Here is a 20,147-nt window from a genome sequence, read left to right as displayed (position 1 = left end):
TTAATAATTGTATTGAGATTAAAATCAATGCCGCCGTCTTCACCTTTCTTCCCTTTTTGACCCAGTCTTTTCTTCTCTCCATTACAGATGGAAAGTCATCGTTCCAGCGAGCAGCCTTTTGACGACCTCTACTCGTATTCTGACCAGCCCTTCATGTCTTCTTCCTACGAATCATTCGGCCCTACTCATCCATCGCTGCAAACAAGCCACTCACCAACTGTTGATAATTTCCATCATGATTCGACTTCCCAACAGCATACGCGTCATTTTGTCTTTCATGTATGTTCTCTTCTTTTCTTCTCTTCTCAAGCTCATCACAATCCTTTTTTTAGCAGGAGAAATTTGAATCTAACTCGTTTGCGCAGTTTTTGAAGGAAGACGACGAACGGTTCTTTGCAACGTTCCCTGAGGCTGCAAAGGCTGCTGCGCAACAGCAACAGCAGCAATGGCTCGTACTGGGACGTGATTATCGTGACTTTAATGGCAGCGCAGCGTTCAACTTGAGCGCTAACCACGGCACTTATGCTTACCCCTCTCCAACATCACCTGTTCATCCCTCAAACGTTGTAGATGTGATGGAAGGGGGTCAGGGGACTTATCCTGCACCATATGCTACCTCTGCGTCCTCCAGCCACGCCTCGTTTCCTTATACAGTAGACCCTAATTCTTGCAATGACGTTCCATTGGAGGGATACAACCAACTTTCCGAGTCGGCACCTACGCGCCAGGGTGTGGTCACCCCTGTGTCCAACTTCGCGAACTCATCATTTTACCCTCCGTTAAGCTCAGAAGTATGGAATTATCACTCGATGATTCTTATCCATGCTCATTTATTTTTTTCGTTGTTGTTTGAATTGACAGGTCCATCCCAACATTCATGGGCTACAGCATGACAGCATCATGCCTCTTTCGCTGCCATCTCCCATCTCCGCACACGCCTCTGGACAGTCGCCACAGTTGCTTCGGCTCGAATCACCGACGATGAATTTTCTGAGGAGCCCTTCCGAGATGACCGAAACTCTCTTTTCTCCGATTGAATCACACCATTCCCAGATGTACTCACTGTCCCCAGAAGCGATTCTTGCACATTCACCTGCCAGTCCGAGCCCGACTCTACTTCCTCGTCTACCATCAACTCTGTCTCCCGTCTCGATGGTAACTCCCCCAGAGCAATTGACTCTGCCCCCAGTTCCTCAAGATCCCCAGTCTGACTCTGAGCCACTAGCAGACGATTCAAGCGGAGCCTCATCGTCTAAAACCGTACTTACCAAGCCGTCCGTTAGGCGGAAGCGGCGTCGCAATCTTTCCGAGGAGCTACAGAGTAGTAATCCTTCCAAGTCAGGTTCTACTCGTAGTTACGTGTATGGCAAGATCCCTTTACCAAAGCCTACCCCACCTCCAGTCCCCAAAGTTTCGAAATCACGACCCGCAGCTAGCAGTTCTTCCTCCTCCCAGAGCGAAAAGAAGAGTTTAGCGTTAGCTTGTTTCTTCTGTCGGTAAGTGGCAAGTTTTATACCGATTTTCACTTGGGGTTTCTCTTCGTCTCCCTTTGGCATTGTAGTTTTTTTTTAATACTCATGAACCTCATGTCGCTGATTTTATTTTCAAAAAACCTCTTCTAGTGGGCGTAAGATCGCTTGTGGACCTCAAGACCCGAACAGTCCGGATCGTACGTGCAAGTAAGCTTATTCCTACAATCACCACCCAATCAACCTCTAATCACCCTCCCTTCTGCTGGTAGCCAATGCCACAGGCGTTCGCTCAAGTGCGAATATCCTACGGAAAGTCGACGAGGGATGCGCAAGAGAAAGTCAGTGGTGCTCAACTCGAGCTTTCGTGCCGACAAAGAGTTCGAGTCTCATGCACCAAAGTTGGCTATTTCCAGCACGTCGTCAAGCTCTAAAGTTTGAATCGTGGTGCATGATTAATCCTTTGTTCTCTTGCTCTGTATTGTCGCATTAAGTTACGTTACACTCCAAAACCTCATATTCTTTCTTATCTTGCAACACAAACTGTATTACCCTGATTCCACCAATCTGAATCAGTGTCGTTTCTTGGACGCTTGATTTTTTATGGTTATAATAACATGCATGTTTAGATATATATACTTTGACTAATCCGATCTACGACATTTTCATAGTCCCAAGGAGAAATGTACCTATATACAAATGTTCCACAACCACCACCTTGTCAATGATCACGTCGAGCTGCCTGGGGCTGGATCTATCCATGTCCCATTAGGAAAGAGCGTAGCGGGCATAGTGAAGTCCCCGGTATTTCCGCTGGATGTGAGCTATAAACAGAAAGAACATGGAGTCGGAGCTCAGTGGTTTCCATATGAAAAAGGTGAATCATTCGAGCTTACAGCAAGTCTGAAGAAGTGGGGTAGAGATGCATTGAAAGCAGCCAGCGAGAAGTTTAATGCAGTCCCTACGTAGCGTTCTACATCATCTACTAGGAGAGAAAACCCATCCCATCCGGCAGGGAGTGCATCCCAAAAGATGGTTTGATTCTCGAATGGGATAGAGACATTATAACTTGTTGAGTTTGTCAAAAATATCGGTAATGTCGTTCCAAGTGGAGCATCCTGTACCAGCTAAAAATAATAGCCATATCGTCATCAGTTATGTATATATACCAAACTAGCAGGAATCGGGATAGCACCTCAGCAGGAGTTTGTAGAATAGAATCTAAGCCAAATGCAGCCGCGCCGTTGAGAAACATTCCGAGGAGAAACCCCTGGTACACTGCAGATGGTCTAGTTGGAAATCCAGTCCCTGGCATCAAGGCAATGGCAATGATATAGTGATGCAGACGAAAGACTAATCCAGGGAGACTAGCCAGAACAGCGGCTACAAGAGCACCGGCTACATACCATCCAAGATAATATGGAAACCAACCAGTCTTTCGTATGATCCTTATCTAGCAGCAGAAAATTATGTAGTGGCCAAATACACACAAGTTTCAGTCATACCTGATTGATGACTATTGCGGCGACAATAATCACGATGATAACTAGAGCGGCGATAGCACCCTGTTGCTTTTTGAGGCTTGAGGAAGTCAGAGTATCAATTGGTATCTTGATTACGACCCACATTGAATCAGAAAGCTATGTGCGAGAGTAGAAGGAAGAACTAACTTTGTCCGTTGTGATATTCGTGAGCACCTGTGTTCGAAATTGATCAGCCGAGTGACTTGCGTGAACAAAAAGACGGGTAAACTAACCCCAGCCCAGAAAGTTGCAAGGTACCAAATCGCAGATTCAAGTGGTAACTTGGCGAAAGTAGGAAGTGTGAACCGAAAAGCAAGACGCCAGAAAGCATACGAGATGAACAGGACAGGTAGAAATGTGCCGAAAGCTACGTCGAGCGGAGGCGGATTCAATTGGGGCTGAGAAAAAAGGGTAACATGCCAGTACCCGATACATACTAGGCACCAGAATATCACTATAGCTCTTGGCCGCAGAACTACAAATATGATGAACGTGACCAAGATATTCATAGCCAGTGCGGCATCCCGATTATCCGCACAGCTAGTTAGCGATGTGTGGTCATTGAATTGCCACGAAAGAGGAAATACAGTCGGGAAGCCAATTGAGGTGAGCCCGTGGGCTGAAAGAGGTAGGAAGTTGGTGAAATTTCCTATTAAACTTAGCGAAGCGCATCCGCCTCTGTTGTCGCTTATGAGGCCCCTAATAAGTAGAAGGGTTAATGTTACAGGATGTGCACAAAGAAAGCGAGAATAGCTCACGCTTGTAATGCAGCCGCACAAATGAATGTGTCACCACGGTATGTTCTATTAACATCACCACCTCCCACGATCAGTGGAACGAATTCCACCTGTTCATCGCCAACTGTACGAGGGTTTTCCAGCACAACTGTGGAGCATTGGGCAGGACATCGAAAATCAAAACTACTATCGCTGAAAGGCCCGCAATCCTGCCCATCCAATCCACAACCATTATTTGATTCCCAGTACACGGATGTGCATGTGATGTAGGCATCACTTGGAGTGAGGAAAGATTGCGCACGGGCGAAGAACGCGAGCCCGACGATATAGGCAGCGACAAGAACAACGAATAGCCATGGATTCGTTAATGGCTTTGTTGTTCGCCGGATCGTGGATTCGATGGGTAGGACAATGTTGATTCCTTTCCAATGAAAGTCTATATCGAGCCACGGTCGAGGATCTGAGTTTGAAGATGAGTTTAGGAGGAATCAGGATGTTCAGTGACAGATCCGTACAAGGGAGATCATATTTCGGTCGTGGACCACGCCAGTACAAGAGGAAACGAGATAATTTAGTGTATGCACGAGGGTACCTTGCAGATATTTGTCTCCGAGTACGATGATACCACGGGAGACGAGGATGAGAGGTAATTAGTTCTGGGTCCAGCGGCAATTGGGCATCCAGTACCCGCAGCTCAAGAGAACTCTTCGAGGACGAACGATCTTGGGAAGGTGTCGGTCCATGTAAAGAGTGAGAAGAGTGCGTTGAATCACGATGAGCCGAGCCTGCGGTGACGCTAGAGCCAGAGCTCATGGTAGAAGTGAGGAAGTATATCAGAAGTGGCGTGGTATGGAAACCAGTAAATCCGTAAATTTGTAAATCTGTAAATTCATGAATTTGATGACATCATTATTTACAGCTTTGATATTCTTCTGCTCATCTTAACCACCAAGTCTTGAGCTTGATCATTGATCAATCTGCTCTAGACATGGATAAAACTGTATCAGTACAATGATTAGTATGGCAAACAGACAGGCCCATGCCTGAGGTGTGGTACTTGTACACTGATCAATACACTGCTAACTACTACACTGACCATACACTGACCATATACTGCATCTGCAAAACCTGGATATTCGGCTAAGGGCTGAGAGCAGATCCCAGCAGATCCCAGTGCTGAAAGCACCAAAAGCAACATGCTCTGGGTGCTTTCACTGCTGGGAAGTGCTCTCAACCGCTTTCGGACCCTTAGCCGAAAATACAGGTTTTGCAGATGTGATCTGTAAAACCTGGATGTTCATGAGACCAAATGATACTAGCTGAAGAGTGCTGTGCATGCTGTTCAGCACTCATAAACTACTGGGAGTGCTTTCTTGCTGGACAGTGCTGTCAGCTGCTTTTGAGATCTTAGCCAAAAATATAGGTTTTACAGATGTGACTGATACACTGACCACAATCCTAGGAAATTGCTTGCAAACACAAATTTGTACAAATTGTTATCTACTCTGCAATTCATTTCATCTGCAAAACATGGATGTTCGCCAGAGCAAGGATACTGGCTGGAGAGCGCTGTTCAGCACTGAAAGCACTCCCAGCAGTTGATCAATACTGCTGGGAGTGCTTTCCCAGCTGGACAGCGCTGTCAGCTGCTCTCCAGCTATTAGCCGAAAATCCAGGTTTTACAGATGTTAAGCCAAAGTCCTTGCAAGGGGTCTCCAAGAATACTGAGATACTTTCTGGGCATTCAAGTTATATAGTATTGAATTTGTTCAGCAATGTACTAATCTTTAAAACCTGTACTCTTAGCTATTTACCTGGGAACAGCTGGAAGCACTTTCCAGCAAAATTAATAGTCATGTAGGGTTTTGCAGATCAGTATACATACTGGCATTATCTTAGGGTACCAACAGAAAATTCATGTTGGTTGAATGTACCTAGTGTCCACAGATATTTTGCAAACTGAGGCAATGGCATGTAATAACACTGTCATCTGAGTACACTGACATTAAAGATACACTGACATAAAGATACACTGACATTAAAGTACACTGACATTAAAGTACACTGACATTACAAATACACTGACATTAAAGATACACTGTCATTAAGTACACATCTGGAAAACCTGTTTTTTTGGCTAATTCTCCAAGAGCAGCTGAAAGCACTTTTTAGCAGCCAGAGCAAGTTTAAAATTTTGATCTCCATCTGCAAAACCTGGATATTCGGCTAAGGGCTGAGAGCAGATCCCAGCAGATCCCAGTGCTGAAAGCACCAAAAGCAACATGCTCTGGGTGCTTTCACTGCTGGGAAGTGCTCTCAACCGCTTTCGGACCCTTAGCCGAAAATACAGGTTTTGCAGATGTCAGTGCTTTGGGTGCTGGAGAGTGCTCTCCAGCCAGTACCCTTGCTCTGGCAAACACACAGGTTTTGCAGATGCATTGACATAGAGTACAACTATTCATTACAACTGCTATATTTATACATCACAACAACCATGAATTGTAAGTACTTCAAGTTGACATGCTGACTGTCAAGCTTGGGGAAACTCCTTGCAAGTAATGTACACTATAATACACTCACTGGTTTTTCAACTGTTATCCTGCACCTAATCTGCCTGAATACTATTCCAAGGTTTTATCAACAGAGCTTATCATATACATTCAAATCACAGAGGTGTTGAAATAACCACTGTAAACTGAAAATAGGAGATGTAAGTTGATAAGATGTGCCACTGGTGTAATAGCTCCCATGTGACCTCCCAATAGCTTCACGTGACCTCATTTATGAGTTTATGAATTTACGGATTTATGACTTTACCGGGTTCCATAGTACGGTAGGTCTCAAGTATATGTATTTACAAGGCTTATAAAAAGTTAAGAAACCGTGGGGCGCTAAATGGCGCTAATCTGCAATCAACTGGCGCTTGAACGAAAAATAGCTTCCGCAGTCCCTCAACAAGTTATAGGTTGAGTACATTGAGTAGTCACTAGTCAGGGTCTGCTCAACTGGTCATAGAACTAGAACAAAGTGTCTAGTCTCATCTGAGTCTCACCCCTTGGCTTACATCTTTTTCAATGAAATAGTTTGGTTTGGACTAAAAACTAACTAGTCGAAGACTTTCGAGGGGCTCTACTACATGCATGCATTATTAACGGGTTTTTTTTTTGAACTCTTCATTAACCGCAAGTAAGTAAGACTAGTACTAAGGCGCGGGGAGCTGCAGCGACTACCTAGGCTGCCCTAAGACTCTCGCTCGGCTCCGTTCGTCATTCTCGGTCATGATTGTGTGTCCGTGTGGGGTGATGTAGCTATAGGTCATGGGGATGTTGTGATATGATGTTGTAGTGTAATTATACGTGTTCGGCCTTGCAGGCCTCAAGCAAAGAGATGGATAGATAGGGAGAAAGAAGAAAAAGGGAAAGGGAAAGGAAGAACATGCTCCACACTCTGCCTGAAGTTGAGGGAGAAAGACCATCAGGGTAAACCAAGTCCCCATCGCAGGCGTAACCGCGCTGTGGCCTGTATTGGCTCTTACTGGACTTGGGCAGCTGCCAGAGTGCTTCTCCTGCACCCTGAAGCCAAACCCACGCTGTCGAGGAGCGACCTCGATGCACCAATGGTCCCAGGTTTTGTGTGTGCGGGTGAAATGATTGTTGGTTATTCTTCTGCCGTTTCTAGGTCGTCGGATCTACAACCTCTTCACGCCAGTCTGCTTCAAGGGTGACCTCCGCTCCATCTAGGTTGCGGAGCATTATCAACGGGTATATCCAGCATAAAATACTTTGGGGGTTTTTGATATTGTACAATAACTTGGATAAGAATAGATACTAGAATATGTAGATGCACAGGCTTCGATGTCTCCGTTGTTCCACTAAAGAGAACCAGCTGTAAATAGCCCTGCTTAGTGGATGGGACGAAGGTAAGATAGAGTGCGCTTACTATAATCGTACACAAGGCGACCACGAATTTCTTCGCCCTGAGGTCCAGTAAAGAAAACATGCCTGAGGTATCGACGAACGCCGTCAATTTCCTCCACACCCCAAATCTAAGCATGCAGTAAAGGGAAAGTAACTCTAATTAGAACGGATGAAAAAACCTGGTTAGCAATCCAAGAAGTTCCGCTCTTCGGAGTGTCACTTGAAACGTATGATTGTATGAGACCATGTTCTGTAGAATCCCATCCGGTCTGCCATGTCTGTTAACAATGACTATTGTACCAACTAAAAAGCGACGCACCTTGAGATAATCATCATCTATTTCTTCAACTGCGAGCCTCCTGGATCGACCTATGACTGCACCAAAGAGGCTATCTTCTTTGCTTCTCTCCGACCAATCCAGGATCCTTTCTTCTCTGCTACCCATACCACCAGGCGATAATGTTTGGTCGATATCAATGTGTTCACTACCATCGTCCCCCTTGTAGTGCCTGATCGACAGATACAATGTTCCATTAGCGATGATCTTCCGCTTAAACCAACCTATTCCCTGAAGACGAAGAATCTCTTCTGTTGAATCGCTAAAAGATTTGTTCTGCGTACATTGAGCATTAGAGACGAATTGATCGATAGAATACTCACCATGACGAATTTTCCACTAATATCCAAGGTAGTAAATTCTGCAGGTACTGCCATGTTGATCTCGAGGAAACCGGAAGAAAGAGTATTGGCAATTCATGTGACGCCAATTTGAATATATTCTTTCCCTTTACATCTGGTCACATCGAGCTATCGAAATGCTATCGATGACATGCCACACGTATTGGCTTGTATAATATCAAAATACAGTATTCGTTATTTCACAAGTTCTGTAGTACGGCGTAAACAGACGCAATTTCTTCCTTAATTATACTGAAGTTCAATTACGAACACGTTAAACTTAATGTATCCCATCTACGTTCATAGTGCGGTCAATTTACCAGAACAGAAATCCAACAGGACGATAAACTTACAGGAAGTCGTCTCATACTTTCCCGTGCCAACGATGACATTCTGATGCGCCTGGGGTTTTCCGTCGAGGTAATTTTGCAATATACTCTTTGTACCCGCAGCGTAGCGTGCTTGAGCATCCAGAGTGGTACCAGAGTAGTGCGGGACCATGCCATTACCTCCACCGAGGGGATTCTTCATAGAGCGCCAGGGATGGTCTTTCGGCGCGGGTTGAACGTTCCAAACATCACCTGAATATTATCAAAAGTCATAGATGGGGTATGGTCGGCGAGCAAGTAGCGGACACGAGCAACAGGTTTAGCACGCACCGGCGTATCCACGTAGCTGCCCGCTAGCCAAGGCCCTCGCAACAGCGTGTTCGTCACAGATGGCGCCGCGGGCAGTATTGACGAGCCATGCGCCAGGTTTGAAAGTGGAAAGAAGATGATCGTTGATCATCCCTCGCGTACCCTCATGAAGAGGGCAGTTCACGGTTACAATATCACATTGGGAGACCAATTCCTTACAGAAACTCTCAACGTTTGATTCAGTCTCAAGAAACCGGAAACGACCGACCTCAACAGTCCCAACTCGATTGCAGTTCACTGCACTCTCCGCTTCGGGGTGGATCTCATGGTAGTCATAGTACAACAATTCTTTAGGGTTGAAAGGCAAAAGCCTTTGCATGATTCTGTACCCGATTCTACCGGCACCAATGGTTCCAATGGTCTTACCTTCAATGTCGAACGCGTTGCGGGCAATGTCAGAGACTTGCCAGTCTCCGCGCTCAATCATCTAGCGAGGAAGGGGAGTTAGAGGAATGAGAATTATTGGCTAAAAGGAATAGTTACTTCGTGAGCAGGAACAAAGTTCCTAACGAGCAATAACATGCTCATCACTGCGTGTTCCGCTACACTGGTGACATTACTCCCAGATACTTCCAGAACTTGGATCTTATGGTCCACGGCAGCGTTAAGGTCAATATGGTCTGAGCCTACACCGGCAGTGATGCAAATTTTGAGGTTTTTGGCCTAAATCTCATCTTCAGAAAACCAAATAACATGCAGGAAGTTCATTCGTACCTTTTCCATCAACTCTCGAGTCAGATATCCAGGATGGAACGGCGTGGTAATCAAGACTTCAGCCTACACAGGAGATTGCTCAGACACATGCTGCTCGTGCCGGAGCGAAAGATAAAACTTACATCGACGATGTGCTTTTCAAAGTCACTTTTAGGTCCGTCTTTACTACTAGTAACGACGAATTCATGTCCTCGGGAAGCAAGCCATCTATCCATTCCAAGCTAAAATAAGGATGTCATGCATTTATACAACGGAGCAGAAAAAAAGGAGGGGAAACCTTGTTCTCGACGGTTCCGAGGAGTCTTGGTTCTTCAATCGCAGCTTTGAAGCCATTGTAGAGCACAGCGAGAACCTACCAGATTCAAAAAAGTATCAAGCCATTGGGATCAGGCGAGACAGAGCGATGACTCACCTTCATACTATGTTTGTTGATTGTTGACGAGTACTAAAGATCACTAGTTTGACGTATGTAGGGAATGAATCCATCCTTGTCTCGACCATGCGCCCTCTTATACACGAACTATCCTCGCGCTTTTTGAAAGAGTGACTAACTATGATCACGAAAGCTCCCCGCATTCCACCAGTTCAGACAGACATGATGAAGGTCACGATTTTGCATCGTGCACTGGCATATCAAAGTCGGAATATCTTGAATGTATTGGGGCGGAACATTGGTCTTCTGTAGTGTACTAGAACGATGTGTAGAGGTCTTTGAATTGAAGAGTCGTCCACTAACGCTGCATAGCGGAATTTCGTGAGAGATACAAGATAAGCAGGTCACATTTCGCAGACGCGTTACCAGGAATGTGACGGAAATGTTGACCGACTACAGAAAGTCAGAAGGTGAAATATTTTGTATACGTACATGCGTAATGCGGAAAGAATATCGAAGGTCTTGGCCTGTGATAACAATGTATGGTACCTTCAGAGCGCCTTGTGGTCGTGGTGTTTATAAAGATCTCTCATCAGCATCGCCACTATCTAGAACGATAAGCAACTCTCTTTGCACTTTGAACATCGCCTGGTGCAATTCTAGATAGAGAGTAGGAGCTGGTCTCTACTTATCCTTCCTTCAATCGCAATTTTCTCTTCTTTACAATGTTTACTTGGTATTCTCACTCCCCTACTTCTGTTCTCAAGTTGATCTTGCTAGCGACTGTATTTGGAGTTTGCTCTGCATCCCATTCATCCTCTAACCAAATCACTTCCCGTGCTGGTCAGCCTCAAGCTCTGTCTGGCCGCAAGTCACCGGATCAAGTAGTATTTGGGTACATTTACACCATTCCAAATAGTAATGCGAACGTAAGTGGTGCAAACCTTCCTCTTTATTCATGACTTATGGCTTCCACAGGACCTAAAGCATCGATATATCAGGACAACCCCGACGTCTCGAGTAGAGTCGGCGCCTTCCGACTCTCTCTCCGATCACTCCACGCATACAGCTACGTTAGAAGATGCAAACTCCGCAGGCGCACCCCCTGTCATAGAGGCTAATCCTCGTCAAGATGAGGCTGCGTTTGCGGCAGTCCAAAGACTTGAAGCCTTGATGGGGACGGGCTCATATCAGTGCTATTTTCCCGGCCCTAATTACTACAATGCGTTTGTTCCTCAGGTGAGCATCTTTGCTTCGAAGATCTTTGCTCGCTGACATTTTCTCGCATCAAAGAACTATTGTCAAGTGAGTGTCTAGGAGACAGTTGTTTTCTAGCTTCATTGAAATGTTCATCTCTATCAGGGCAAATCCAGCGTATCCAAAACGCAGCTAAAAGACGTCGACTTTGTACCTTCTTTTCTATTCGCAAATATCATATTATCGTTGACGTACCATTTTTCTCTCGGCAGGCCTACCTCCCTAAGACGGTCGATGCTAAAAACACTACAATCGAGGATCATATTGCGCGCTTCTTGGGTAAGAAACCCCCGTCCATTCATGTGAAGGCGAACAAGACGGACAAGGCGACCAAGATCAGGAATTATTTGTCCAACATCATAATCGTTGCTCAGTTATTTGACGACAGATATGCTTTTCTCGTTCCGAGTACGATTTCCAATAATGTTTTACATATACAAACTGAAGCAAACAGTGCGTATGCTTGTCCCTGCTTCCTCCTCAAACAAATGTTGACAAGGCATTGCTTGCAGGTCACGACATGCCAGCTGCCACTTGGGAGACCTGGAAGAAGATCAAGAGCAAAGTGTCGAAAGGCATGCCTACGAAATTTGTATACGCAGATATGAAGATCGGCACCTTGTAATACCATATCTTCCTCTGATCCGGGGAGACACTGTTGCATTCGCTGCAGTAAAGGCGGTTGGGCCCGGCTGTTACCTTGTGGGACCCTGACTTTGGATGGAGCTGTGTATTAATGTATTCGATGGGTATATTCGAGGTGTTCTCAGAAACTTCGTTATCAAGATGTGATAAAATACCGGACACCGAGACGACACTGGAAAATTTTTTTATGGAAGCTACGGTATGGGAATCAGCTATAAAAGCGCGCGTTTTGTCTCGTATTATCACCGTTGTTCAAGTTGCAGAAAAAACCACCAGAGGGTGTAAATCACAAGCTGATATCTTACACATCCTCCGAGCAGATGCGAAGGGGTATACAAGTCCGTGCTGTTTGTGATGTCTGTGTTTCGAGTCAACGTCTTGTACACCCTCTGGGCGGATGCACAGGGGTATTCAAGTTTGTGTTATCTGTACTTCGTGCCAATGTCGAGTACACCTCTGAGCAGATGCACAGGGATATACAAATCAGTGCCATCTGTGCTGCTCATGTCTCATATACCTTCTGAAAAAGTCATTTTTTATGAATGAATGAATGGATGTTCTTTGACAACTCCCAGAAAACTTGATGCCACGGTAAAGTTATGGTGGATCCACAAGCCTGGAACTCTCCTTCTATTGCTCTATCTGCCGGTACAGTATACAAGGTCATACTATGTCTGAAGGGAGAGTTCAGGACATCCCAATTAACGAAGCAAATAAGACTTACCTATCCTTTCACCATACCAGCGACAAACTTATTTCATTCCCTCATTCTTGAGCATTCAGAAGGAATACAGTGACAACTTTCCATACAGCATCTTTGCCTCTTTCCCAGGCTTGTGGCCCTATAGCTTCCACACCCCCAAATTCTACTAAAATTCCATGCTTCGTCCACTCGCACCAAATCCCAATGGACCCACTAGACGGACCTGATCCGCCACCCTTTCGATCTGGTTCACCAAGAAGTTGCACAAAATCTTTACCTGTGCTTTTTCTCGTGAATTGGAGAGGACTATTGTCTTCTTCTCCGATTGTCAAGATCACAGGAGATACTGGATACGTGGAAAAGGCAGACTCTTTCTTCTTTTTTGAATCTGACATAGGGATCTGAGGAATGTTGTATAAATCGAGGCTTTCGAGGATCATTTTGTCTTCCGTCAGCTCGGAGCGCAACGAACCAATTTTGGGCTTGTATCCTTCTATGGGTTTGAAGAGAAGGCTCAGGCCAAGGGTATGGAAATTATAGTAGATTACATCCGGATAAGACTTGATCTCTGGTGTAGGAGCGGCAGAGAGTTCTACAGCGGAGGAGAGTTCGTTGAGATATGCAACAACAGGCGGGGAGGAAAGCTTTCTTCCCAGCAAATGTTGTATATAAGTCGAAGTCATGTACCCGCCACGTGCCTTCTTATGTAGTCTTACTGCCCCACGACATTGCAATGCGTTCTTTGCGGATTTCCGCGACTGGCTCTGACACTGACAGACTCACACTTGGCGTATCGAACTTGCAAGTATCTCTAATGGATGCCGCTTCTGCTGAAAAGGAGAGGACCTTCCTGGGTTTCTGGTCTTTTCTTCTGCAGGCGCCATTCGACTTCGTTTGGCAATATCTTCGGCGTTACACACCAAATCTAGTGTCTCTTTCCGTTTTCCTTATTTTCATTCCCATTATCTGCACTATCTCTCTATCTGCTGGTGTTATAGTCTGGAGTAATGTTGCTGTAGGCTGGCAGATACCTTTGTATCTACAATATGGGTAAGAGCTTGTCTGTTCCAATCGCTAATCTAGCTAATCGCAATGGTTCTCAGCGACGCAGTGCAGCCTTACGCCCATGCGGTCTTGGAAGATCTCTCCTCGCGCCAAACATATAATATCGTTCTGCAGCTTGTTGTTCCTTCTACGGATGCCAATTTTGCTTTAGGCAATTTCATGAATAGTCTGAGGCTGTCGACAATCAATAATGAAACACTAGCTATTGCTCGTCGCCCAGCGATCGTGATTCCTCCAAAATCGCCCTACTTTTCGGGAAAACCCCATCTGGCCACAATCGACATACCGATGCTGGACTCTTTCGTTCCTGGAAGTACGAAGGTGACCGTAGACGTAAAAATAGGAAGACAAGATGTGTGGAGAAGCCTAGGGCATGGCGAAGGTCGTGAATTGAATGTCTATTCTGCTTCTTTGAAGGGCATCCTTGCACATAAAGGAATACGGTACGTGAAACGATGTACATGAATGCCGCACATACTGACACCATGCACAGCGGTCTCGTGACACGTTTTCCAACCGTCTTTTCCGTTATTTGTTCGGCCATATTTTTTGCGATACTTTTTTCTATATTAGCGGCGTGTCTTCTGCCCTCCATACTAGGCTCGACATCCTCAAATAATATCATTGAACCATCCAAGCCATTTGATGGTAGCGAACATCAACCATCGACAGTGCCCGCCGAAGGTCAATTTCCTGATGATTCCTCGAGTACTGAAACGGACGCGTCGGATCAGCAAGAAGAGCAGGAAGCAAAGCCATCGAAGTCTGCAAGGAGACGCAAGAGGCGAAGCGCTAAGAACAAGAATGCGAGCGAAGTATCGGTGAAGTGTTCTTTGATTCATTCCCCTCATAAATACTAATTCTCTCTGTAGAGCGTGAAATCTGAGTCGGATACTGTGTATATACCTTCAGACCCTGTACGATCAGCAAATCCTTTACGGAGACGTCGTTCTGGTAAACGTTCAGATGCAGAGTCTTAGCTTAGCCTAACAAGTTGGCCCAGTCATGTTTCAGTAGTTCGCGTAAATTACCAGTAGGAGTTTTACATGCACAGGCTGATTATGTACGAACTTCAATCGCAGTGCTTAAAGTTTGCTTTCAAGTTATGTACGCGTTGTAGCCGCAGTGCACGGCACGTGGCTGCAGCTGCAGATGTTCAAATTCTTCCGAATCTTCGACCAAGTAGACATTGGTGTCTCAGAACACTGACTACGAGCTCACGATTAAATTTTCGGATACCGATTGGGAAGATAGTGTTTCAACTTTAATATCCGGCCATCAACTCCTCTCGAGATGGACTCCAGATACACGGAGGCATTCGCGGTCTTTGGTCTTACGCCTGAAGCTGAGGAAAGTGTCACCTCTAAAGCGTACAAAAGACTCGCATTGATGCATCATCCTGACCGGTGCGTATCCCTCTCTCCAAGGGAATCTCGTTATCTAAGAGAAAAACAGAAACCCAGGGAAGTATCATGAATCGACCCAGATGTTTCAGGAGGTGCGTGGGTTGCTCTAATATCGAAGAATGCCTAGGACCTAAACGCGAAAATTGCCACACAATGTATGTAGATTGGGGCTGCCTGGGTGATCACGTTTACTCTCAATTTGAATAATCGTTATTAACACATTGTGCCAGGAAACATGTCAAGAATACTATTCTAGAAAAAATAGACCATCCGAGTTTGTCAATAGCTCTTGGAGCCGAGATGATGATGTACCATTAGATCCAGAAGAGGCTGCAGGTGTGTGTTTTCACACTGCACATCTTTTTAAATTCACATCTGACGCTATGCGCTTGTAGCATTTTTCCAGTACGCTGTTCTTAACATCCACGAACATGGTCTTCAAAAAATTGATCTCTGCGAAGGTTCTTGTTCGAACAAATCTTTCTTGGTCGCTATTCGCGCGCGAAAACGCGTCGTAAGTTGGTGTAAACGTGGATTCATATCATTTCTCATCATTGCCCAGAATATCGTCGGGCGCGAACTGGGGGAGCCGGAGCCAACGTCTTCATGTTTGATGAGAATCTCGCCGACAAACAGCAAAGACAACAAGAGCACAGAACACACCAGAAAAATGAACATGCAGAATATCTTAAGAGAGTTCAAGAATTCGGTTAGTCTGATTCTAGCTGCAACACTTTCTCGCAATAGACCTTGATTGGATTACAGAACTCGAATGCGAAGCGGAGGAAGCAGAACGAAAACGTCAAGCTAAGGAAGTCGCAAGGGAAGCAACGCGCTTAGCCATAGCACAAACGGAGGCCTTCAAAGTTGGCTTTCTTCTTCCATCGCGGACATAATCTTATGCATTTTGGACAGGCTATAAGGATTGGAAATTTGTCGTCTATACGACAACTATTTTCCCAATTCAATTTGAATCCCAACAACCCAAGCAGTAAGAAGAAAATGAGAGAGGGAAAATACGACACCATGCTTCATGCAGCAGCTCAATCCTCCCATACTGATGCCGCGATGGTCCAGTTTCTTTTGGAAAAAGGCATGTAATGTTTCACATATGATGGTATTTTCTGTAATCCCCCTTGTAGGAGTGGATGTCAATGCTGTTAATAGTGAGGATCTGACTGCCTTTCACCTTGCGGTGCGTTCGGGGAATCTGGCTGCCTCTCAGGTTCTACTTGCACATAGAGATGTGCATCCCTCACGTGCGGCCAAGAACGGGGAGACCCCATTGCAACTAGCAATCAAGAGCAAGGATTTGAGCATACTTCGTTTGGTTATCAAGGATGCGACAGTACATGACGTGCAACGCTGTTGGGATGCGGCAGACCTTTCCGATGAGATGAGAGAAGTTCTCAGAAGCAAGGTAGGCTTTACTACTTCGCTAGGTATGAGATACTCACATTCACTCTCCAGAGAGGCTTCGTCGATCCGGCAAACGCTGAAGTAAAACCTGTCAAACTATCCAAAAGTGTACAACGACAGCTAACTGAAGAGCGCACGCGTTCGGAAAAGGTGGCCAGGCTTGCCGAAGAAGAACGGAGGGCAGAGGTCAATCGTCAAAACAAACTTGCAAAGGCTGAGAAAAGAAGAATACGAGAAGCAGAAGAAGAAGAAATACGCAATAAAAAGGCCGAGCGGGAGGCCCAGAAACGTCAACAACAACAAGAAAAGGAAGAATCAGAGCGTCGCGCTAAACAAGAAAGAATTCGGGTTGCCGAAGAGTTGCGGAGGAAAGAGATGGAAGAAAAACGTCGGGCCGATGAAATTGCTGCTAATGAGCACATGAAGGAGGTGAAACAAAAGTTAACTGAAGAAAGACGACAAAAACAGATGGCGGAACGTCAGCAAGAAAGGCAGCGGGCTCAAGAACAGCGAAGAAGAGATGCGGAACAACGGCATTTAGCTGAGGAAGAGGCCCAAAGTCGGAGAATGCAAGAAATAGAGCGGCAACATGCAGAACACCAGATCCAGCTGGAAAGTGAGGAACAGCGGAAGCGAGAGTCCCTAAAGCCACGACGTCGAATAAGAAAAGGATCTGATAGCAGGCGCTTGGTAGAACAGACAGATCGCGTGCGGAAGAGACATACGGAGGATCGGAGGATAGATGGGTACACCCTCGTCCTAGCTCAAGACGTTCAGTCAAATGTTGACATGCCTCAAGCTTCTGAATTGACGCATGCACGTTCCAGAAAGCCTAGGGTAAGTATCCAGCGGCCATTCAAGGAGCGTGAGGTACCGCAAGGACTGACAGGAGAGGAGAAGATCAGAGTATGTATTATTTGGTTGTTCGTTGTTGAGCAGGTTCTTAATTGCTTGTACTTAGTGGGAATTGAAGGAAACTCGACGCGCAGAGCAAAGTGCCAGAGATCGCGCTCGTGCAGCTGAAATTAAACTAGCAAAGCTTCGACAGCCTTACGACTCGGTATATTTTCTTCTTCTTTTTTTGGGACCCAACTCATTATGATATATGAACAGCAACCTCCGCATATACAAGAAGATATCCAAACTGCACCAATGGTGAACGACCTTTTCGACAGCCCCCGAATGAAAAGGCACGCCCGCGTTGCTGCCATTCTGGACGTTTCTGGAACAGAGTCGCCTGAGTCTCCTGCCTCAACACAAAGGGAGACTTCTTCTTTCCGTGGATACAGAGGTCGTGGACGAGGGAGAGGGACAGGGGGTAGAGGAGGTCGGAGAAGAGGGCGAGGGTACTTTCAGAGTGTTGAGCAAATTGCTCCCTGAACAAGTTCTTGACGCAATATCTTGGTATATATCACCGTTTTGGCTACTAATTGAGAACTCGAACCTCTAACTGATGGTTCTCTGCTCAACTTCAATTTTACACAGTAATAATATTCTAACTTACATATGTACACTAGTTCCCCAACCCAAACACATAATTGGTACTTGTCAATATTACTTAAAAGCAAACTGATACTGGTGGCTTACAAACATCATGATTTATATACATGCTGGGGTCTGACGTACGATCGTAGTCACTTTTCCTGCGGCGATATCGTTAAGCTTTCCGTTAGGCTTTCCTCCGGAGATTTTGCGGGAGCCTCTTTCAATTCCTTCTTTGATTCCTTCACTTCTGCTATCGCCTCCTTCTCCTTGGATTCCTCCTTCAACTCCTTCAAATCTTCTCTCGTTTCTATTTCCTGCTTTCCCTTTTCTTCCCGTTCAGCCGACGAGCCCCCCGATAACCCTTTGACCAGATCGCCAGCTTCATCTCCGTCAAGACCTAGCTCCGCGACCAAGTCCGCCAACTCAGCTTCTGTGGCCATCACACCCTGTAGCCCATACCCAGATAGCTCTGTGCTTACATCAAATTCACCGTCACGAGCACCAGGTTTGTTGACCGGCTCTGGCTTCTTTCCAGGGGTTGACTGTGGGCTGGCCAAAATCTTCGATTTTAGATGGTCGGGGGTCATTTGAAGAGGAAGCATAGCACCTGGAACGCCAATAGGATGAACGGGAGGTTTGGTTATATTATCCAAGTCATCGTCCCAAGTTTCTTTCAGACGAAGGAATTGATCTAATTCTCCATATTCGACAGCTTCTTCGCTGAATCATTGAACGTTCATGGATGATATTCCGCTGAGATTAGATTGACATACAAATCAGAGAAGGTCTGCAAATCTCAATGTGAGTCAACGACACAAGTTTTAAAAAGCTACTTACACCGGGGAATTTTCCACCAACCAATATCTACAAGCTGACGATTTAGCTGGACGAATTGTGCATTATCGAACTTTGAAATACCCCGGGCAATTGCTGCTTGTCTGACAGAAGTGCCCATTAGCTGCTTAGGTCCAGCAGGAACACAACGCGCGTTACCAAGAGGTGCCTTACGCTTCCACAAGCGTTTTGCGATCTCGTCCGATGCTAGATCGTATGAAGTGAAAGAAATCTTCTTAACCTGTAAAATGCGCAACAAGTATTCTATGCATTGTTCAGAAAGAACATTATTCGAATATCAACACACACACCTTGGCGTTGCCTAAGAGCGGGCTGTGAGGCAATCGTAGTAAGGAAAACTTGAATTGGAGGAGAAGGCATGTATGAGTGAGATAAGCGCCAGTAACAGCCTACGCGTGGGAGGCGCTCCCTGAACGTGCTCTCTTGACCACCATGTCGGACCTCAAAGTTCTTATCGTATGTTTAGGCAGGAGATCATGTTAGATTGACTGCGATTAACTCTCACACATTATACAGGGAATATTTGCCGCTCCCCCATGGGTGAAGGTGAATCGCCTTTCATATCTTTCCGTGATTTCAAAAGCTTTGCTAACTCAATTGATGTTTCGTTGCGATGGGTATTCAGCTGTACTGAGGGACGTCGCAAAGAAGCGTGGAGTTGATATGTTTGTGGACTCTTGTGGAACTGCAGCGTACCATGCTGGAGAAGAACCTGATGGCAGGCGAGTTTGTGCTCAAAACTGCTAAATATATGTTATCCAATATTTTTTTTGCAGGACCATTTCTACATGCGCTCAGGTAACTAGAATCTTCAATTCTTCAAGCTGTAATTATGCATTCTCATGATGAACGCTGCAGCACAATATTCCAATCGAACATAGCGCTCGTCAGATACAGACATCCGATTTCACTCAATTCACTCATATTCTTGCGGCCGATGACTCTAATCTTCGAAATCTGGAACGTGTCAAGCCAAAGAACGCGACAGCAGAAGTGTGTCTCTGGGGATCTTATTTGGATAATAAGCCTATCACCGACCCATATTATGGTGGAATAGTGAGGAACTATGTCATTGTATAATTGTTTTCCTGACATATGATGCGTAGAATGGATTTGAAAGGGTTTATCAGCAGTGCTTGTCCCTCTCAAACGCTTTCCTAGATCAAGTTGCAAATGATAGACATAGTCAGTATCTGTAAATTT

The 20,147-nt window shown here is 45.5% G+C and overlaps 10 protein-coding genes across 10 annotated transcripts; 5 read left to right on the top strand and 5 right to left on the bottom strand.

Moving 5' to 3' along the window:
- The first annotated feature begins 34 nt into the window (after positions 1-34).
- Positions 35-2,201, top strand: C8R40DRAFT_625402 (uncharacterized protein). The gene is made up of 5 exons (XM_046235684.1): positions 35-279; positions 333-791; positions 862-1,496; positions 1,623-1,679; positions 1,742-2,201. Exons 1-5 carry the CDS (start codon positions 88-90, stop codon positions 1,908-1,910), a joined length of 1,512 nt encoding a protein of 503 aa, XP_046081860.1. The 5' UTR covers positions 35-87; the 3' UTR covers positions 1,911-2,201.
- On the bottom strand, positions 2,198-4,542 carry C8R40DRAFT_1056231 (uncharacterized protein; the record flags this gene model as incomplete). The annotated part of the gene is made up of 8 exons (XM_046225068.1): positions 2,198-2,293; positions 2,366-2,596; positions 2,665-2,922; positions 2,975-3,079; positions 3,140-3,166; positions 3,226-3,691; positions 3,751-4,189; positions 4,245-4,542. The coding sequence occupies 8 exons, from the start codon at positions 4,540-4,542 to the stop codon at positions 2,198-2,200; spliced, it is 1,920 nt and encodes a 639-aa protein (XP_046081859.1).
- A 2,937-nt stretch (positions 4,543-7,479) lies between these two features.
- Positions 7,480-8,393, bottom strand: C8R40DRAFT_1125032 (uncharacterized protein). Its single transcript, XM_046228960.1, has 5 exons — positions 8,307-8,393; positions 7,966-8,259; positions 7,826-7,915; positions 7,669-7,774; positions 7,480-7,614 (listed from the first exon to the last, which is right to left on the bottom strand). The coding sequence occupies exons 1-5, from the start codon at positions 8,358-8,360 to the stop codon at positions 7,601-7,603; spliced, it is 558 nt and encodes a 185-aa protein (XP_046081858.1). The 5' UTR covers positions 8,361-8,393; the 3' UTR covers positions 7,480-7,600.
- Positions 8,394-8,395: 2 nt separating this feature from the next.
- Positions 8,396-10,647, bottom strand: C8R40DRAFT_1125025 (NAD-dependent formate dehydrogenase). The gene is made up of 9 exons (XM_046228959.1): positions 10,149-10,647; positions 10,014-10,088; positions 9,859-9,957; positions 9,737-9,799; positions 9,506-9,685; positions 9,231-9,449; positions 8,984-9,176; positions 8,678-8,905; positions 8,396-8,618 (listed from the first exon to the last, which is right to left on the bottom strand). Exons 1-9 carry the CDS (start codon positions 10,152-10,154, stop codon positions 8,605-8,607), a joined length of 1,077 nt encoding a protein of 358 aa, XP_046081857.1. The 5' UTR covers positions 10,155-10,647; the 3' UTR covers positions 8,396-8,604.
- Positions 10,626-11,991, top strand: C8R40DRAFT_1267872 (uncharacterized protein; the record flags this gene model as incomplete). Its single annotated transcript, XM_046233975.1, has 6 exons — positions 10,626-11,038; positions 11,088-11,348; positions 11,403-11,411; positions 11,469-11,516; positions 11,579-11,819; positions 11,879-11,991. The coding sequence occupies exons 1-6, from the start codon at positions 10,835-10,837 to the stop codon at positions 11,989-11,991; spliced, it is 876 nt and encodes a 291-aa protein (XP_046081856.1). The 5' UTR covers positions 10,626-10,834.
- Positions 11,992-12,641: 650 nt separating this feature from the next.
- Positions 12,642-13,511, bottom strand: C8R40DRAFT_625135 (uncharacterized protein). Its single transcript, XM_046235683.1, has 2 exons — positions 12,736-13,511; positions 12,642-12,685 (listed from the first exon to the last, which is right to left on the bottom strand). Exon 1 carries the CDS (start codon positions 13,395-13,397, stop codon positions 12,777-12,779), a length of 621 nt encoding a protein of 206 aa, XP_046081855.1. The 5' UTR covers positions 13,398-13,511; the 3' UTR covers positions 12,642-12,685; positions 12,736-12,776.
- Positions 13,512-13,528: 17 nt separating this feature from the next.
- Positions 13,529-14,639, top strand: C8R40DRAFT_1056142 (uncharacterized protein; the record flags this gene model as incomplete). Its single annotated transcript, XM_046225059.1, has 3 exons — positions 13,529-13,764; positions 13,818-14,222; positions 14,273-14,639. 3 exons carry the CDS (start codon positions 13,529-13,531, stop codon positions 14,637-14,639), a joined length of 1,008 nt encoding a protein of 335 aa, XP_046081854.1.
- Positions 14,640-14,930: 291 nt separating this feature from the next.
- On the top strand, positions 14,931-18,099 carry C8R40DRAFT_624766 (uncharacterized protein). The gene is made up of 13 exons (XM_046235682.1): positions 14,931-15,185; positions 15,235-15,277; positions 15,349-15,363; positions 15,416-15,521; positions 15,581-15,590; positions 15,647-15,699; positions 15,748-15,894; positions 15,951-16,051; positions 16,101-16,278; positions 16,328-16,605; positions 16,656-17,510; positions 17,566-17,664; positions 17,718-18,099. Exons 1-13 carry the CDS (start codon positions 15,073-15,075, stop codon positions 17,982-17,984), a joined length of 2,265 nt encoding a protein of 754 aa, XP_046081853.1. The 5' UTR covers positions 14,931-15,072; the 3' UTR covers positions 17,985-18,099.
- Positions 18,100-18,238: 139 nt separating this feature from the next.
- On the bottom strand, positions 18,239-19,304 carry C8R40DRAFT_1056175 (uncharacterized protein; the record flags this gene model as incomplete). The annotated part of the gene is made up of 6 exons (XM_046225062.1): positions 18,239-18,809; positions 18,863-18,876; positions 18,927-18,953; positions 19,008-19,027; positions 19,083-19,187; positions 19,235-19,304. The coding sequence occupies 6 exons, from the start codon at positions 19,302-19,304 to the stop codon at positions 18,239-18,241; spliced, it is 807 nt and encodes a 268-aa protein (XP_046081852.1).
- Positions 19,305-19,376: 72 nt separating this feature from the next.
- Positions 19,377-20,143, top strand: C8R40DRAFT_1162995 (phosphotyrosine protein phosphatase; the record flags this gene model as incomplete). Its single annotated transcript, XM_046230322.1, has 5 exons — positions 19,377-19,404; positions 19,461-19,490; positions 19,570-19,670; positions 19,803-20,000; positions 20,051-20,143. The coding sequence occupies 5 exons, from the start codon at positions 19,377-19,379 to the stop codon at positions 20,141-20,143; spliced, it is 450 nt and encodes a 149-aa protein (XP_046081851.1).
- Positions 20,144-20,147: the final 4 nt, after the last annotated feature.

This window comes from Lentinula edodes (assembly GCF_021015755.1).
Source record: "Lentinula edodes strain Le(Bin) 0899 ss11 chromosome Unknown C8R40scaffold_42, whole genome shotgun sequence".
In the NCBI taxonomy this organism is placed as follows: domain Eukaryota; kingdom Fungi; phylum Basidiomycota; class Agaricomycetes; order Agaricales; family Omphalotaceae; genus Lentinula; species Lentinula edodes.
Note: the sequence above shows the minus strand (reverse complement) of the source record. Positions and strands in the feature narration are given on the sequence as shown.

Coding starts and splice junctions, on each gene's coding strand:
- C8R40DRAFT_1125032 (XM_046228960.1), bottom strand. CDS start 8,360: ATGGCAGTACCTGCAGAATTTACTACCTTGGATATTAGTGGAAAATTC. Junction 8,260..8,306: donor TTAGTGGAAAATTCGTCATG/GTGAGTATTCTA, acceptor CAATGTACGCAG/AACAAATCTTTTAGCGATTC. Junction 7,775..7,825: donor CTTCTTGGATTGCTAACCAG/GTTTTTTCATCC, acceptor CTGCATGCTTAG/ATTTGGGGTGTGGAGGAAAT.
- C8R40DRAFT_625402 (XM_046235684.1), top strand. CDS start 88: ATGGAAAGTCATCGTTCCAGCGAGCAGCCTTTTGACGACCTCTACTCG. Junction 280..332: donor CGCGTCATTTTGTCTTTCAT/GTATGTTCTCTT, acceptor TCCTTTTTTTAG/CAGGAGAAATTTGAATCTAA. Junction 792..861: donor ACCCTCCGTTAAGCTCAGAA/GTATGGAATTAT, acceptor TTGAATTGACAG/GTCCATCCCAACATTCATGG.
- C8R40DRAFT_625135 (XM_046235683.1), bottom strand. CDS start 13,397: ATGACTTCGACTTATATACAACATTTGCTGGGAAGAAAGCTTTCCTCC.
- C8R40DRAFT_624766 (XM_046235682.1), top strand. CDS start 15,073: ATGGACTCCAGATACACGGAGGCATTCGCGGTCTTTGGTCTTACGCCT. Junction 15,700..15,747: donor TTCGCGCGCGAAAACGCGTC/GTAAGTTGGTGT, acceptor ATCATTGCCCAG/AATATCGTCGGGCGCGAACT. Junction 16,052..16,100: donor CACAAACGGAGGCCTTCAAA/GTTGGCTTTCTT, acceptor CATTTTGGACAG/GCTATAAGGATTGGAAATTT.
- C8R40DRAFT_1125025 (XM_046228959.1), bottom strand. Junction 9,800..9,858: donor TTGAAAAGCACATCGTCGAT/GTAAGTTTTATC, acceptor TCTCCTGTGTAG/GCTGAAGTCTTGATTACCAC. Junction 9,177..9,230: donor ATCGAGTTGGGACTGTTGAG/GTCGGTCGTTTC, acceptor AGTTTCTGTAAG/GAATTGGTCTCCCAATGTGA.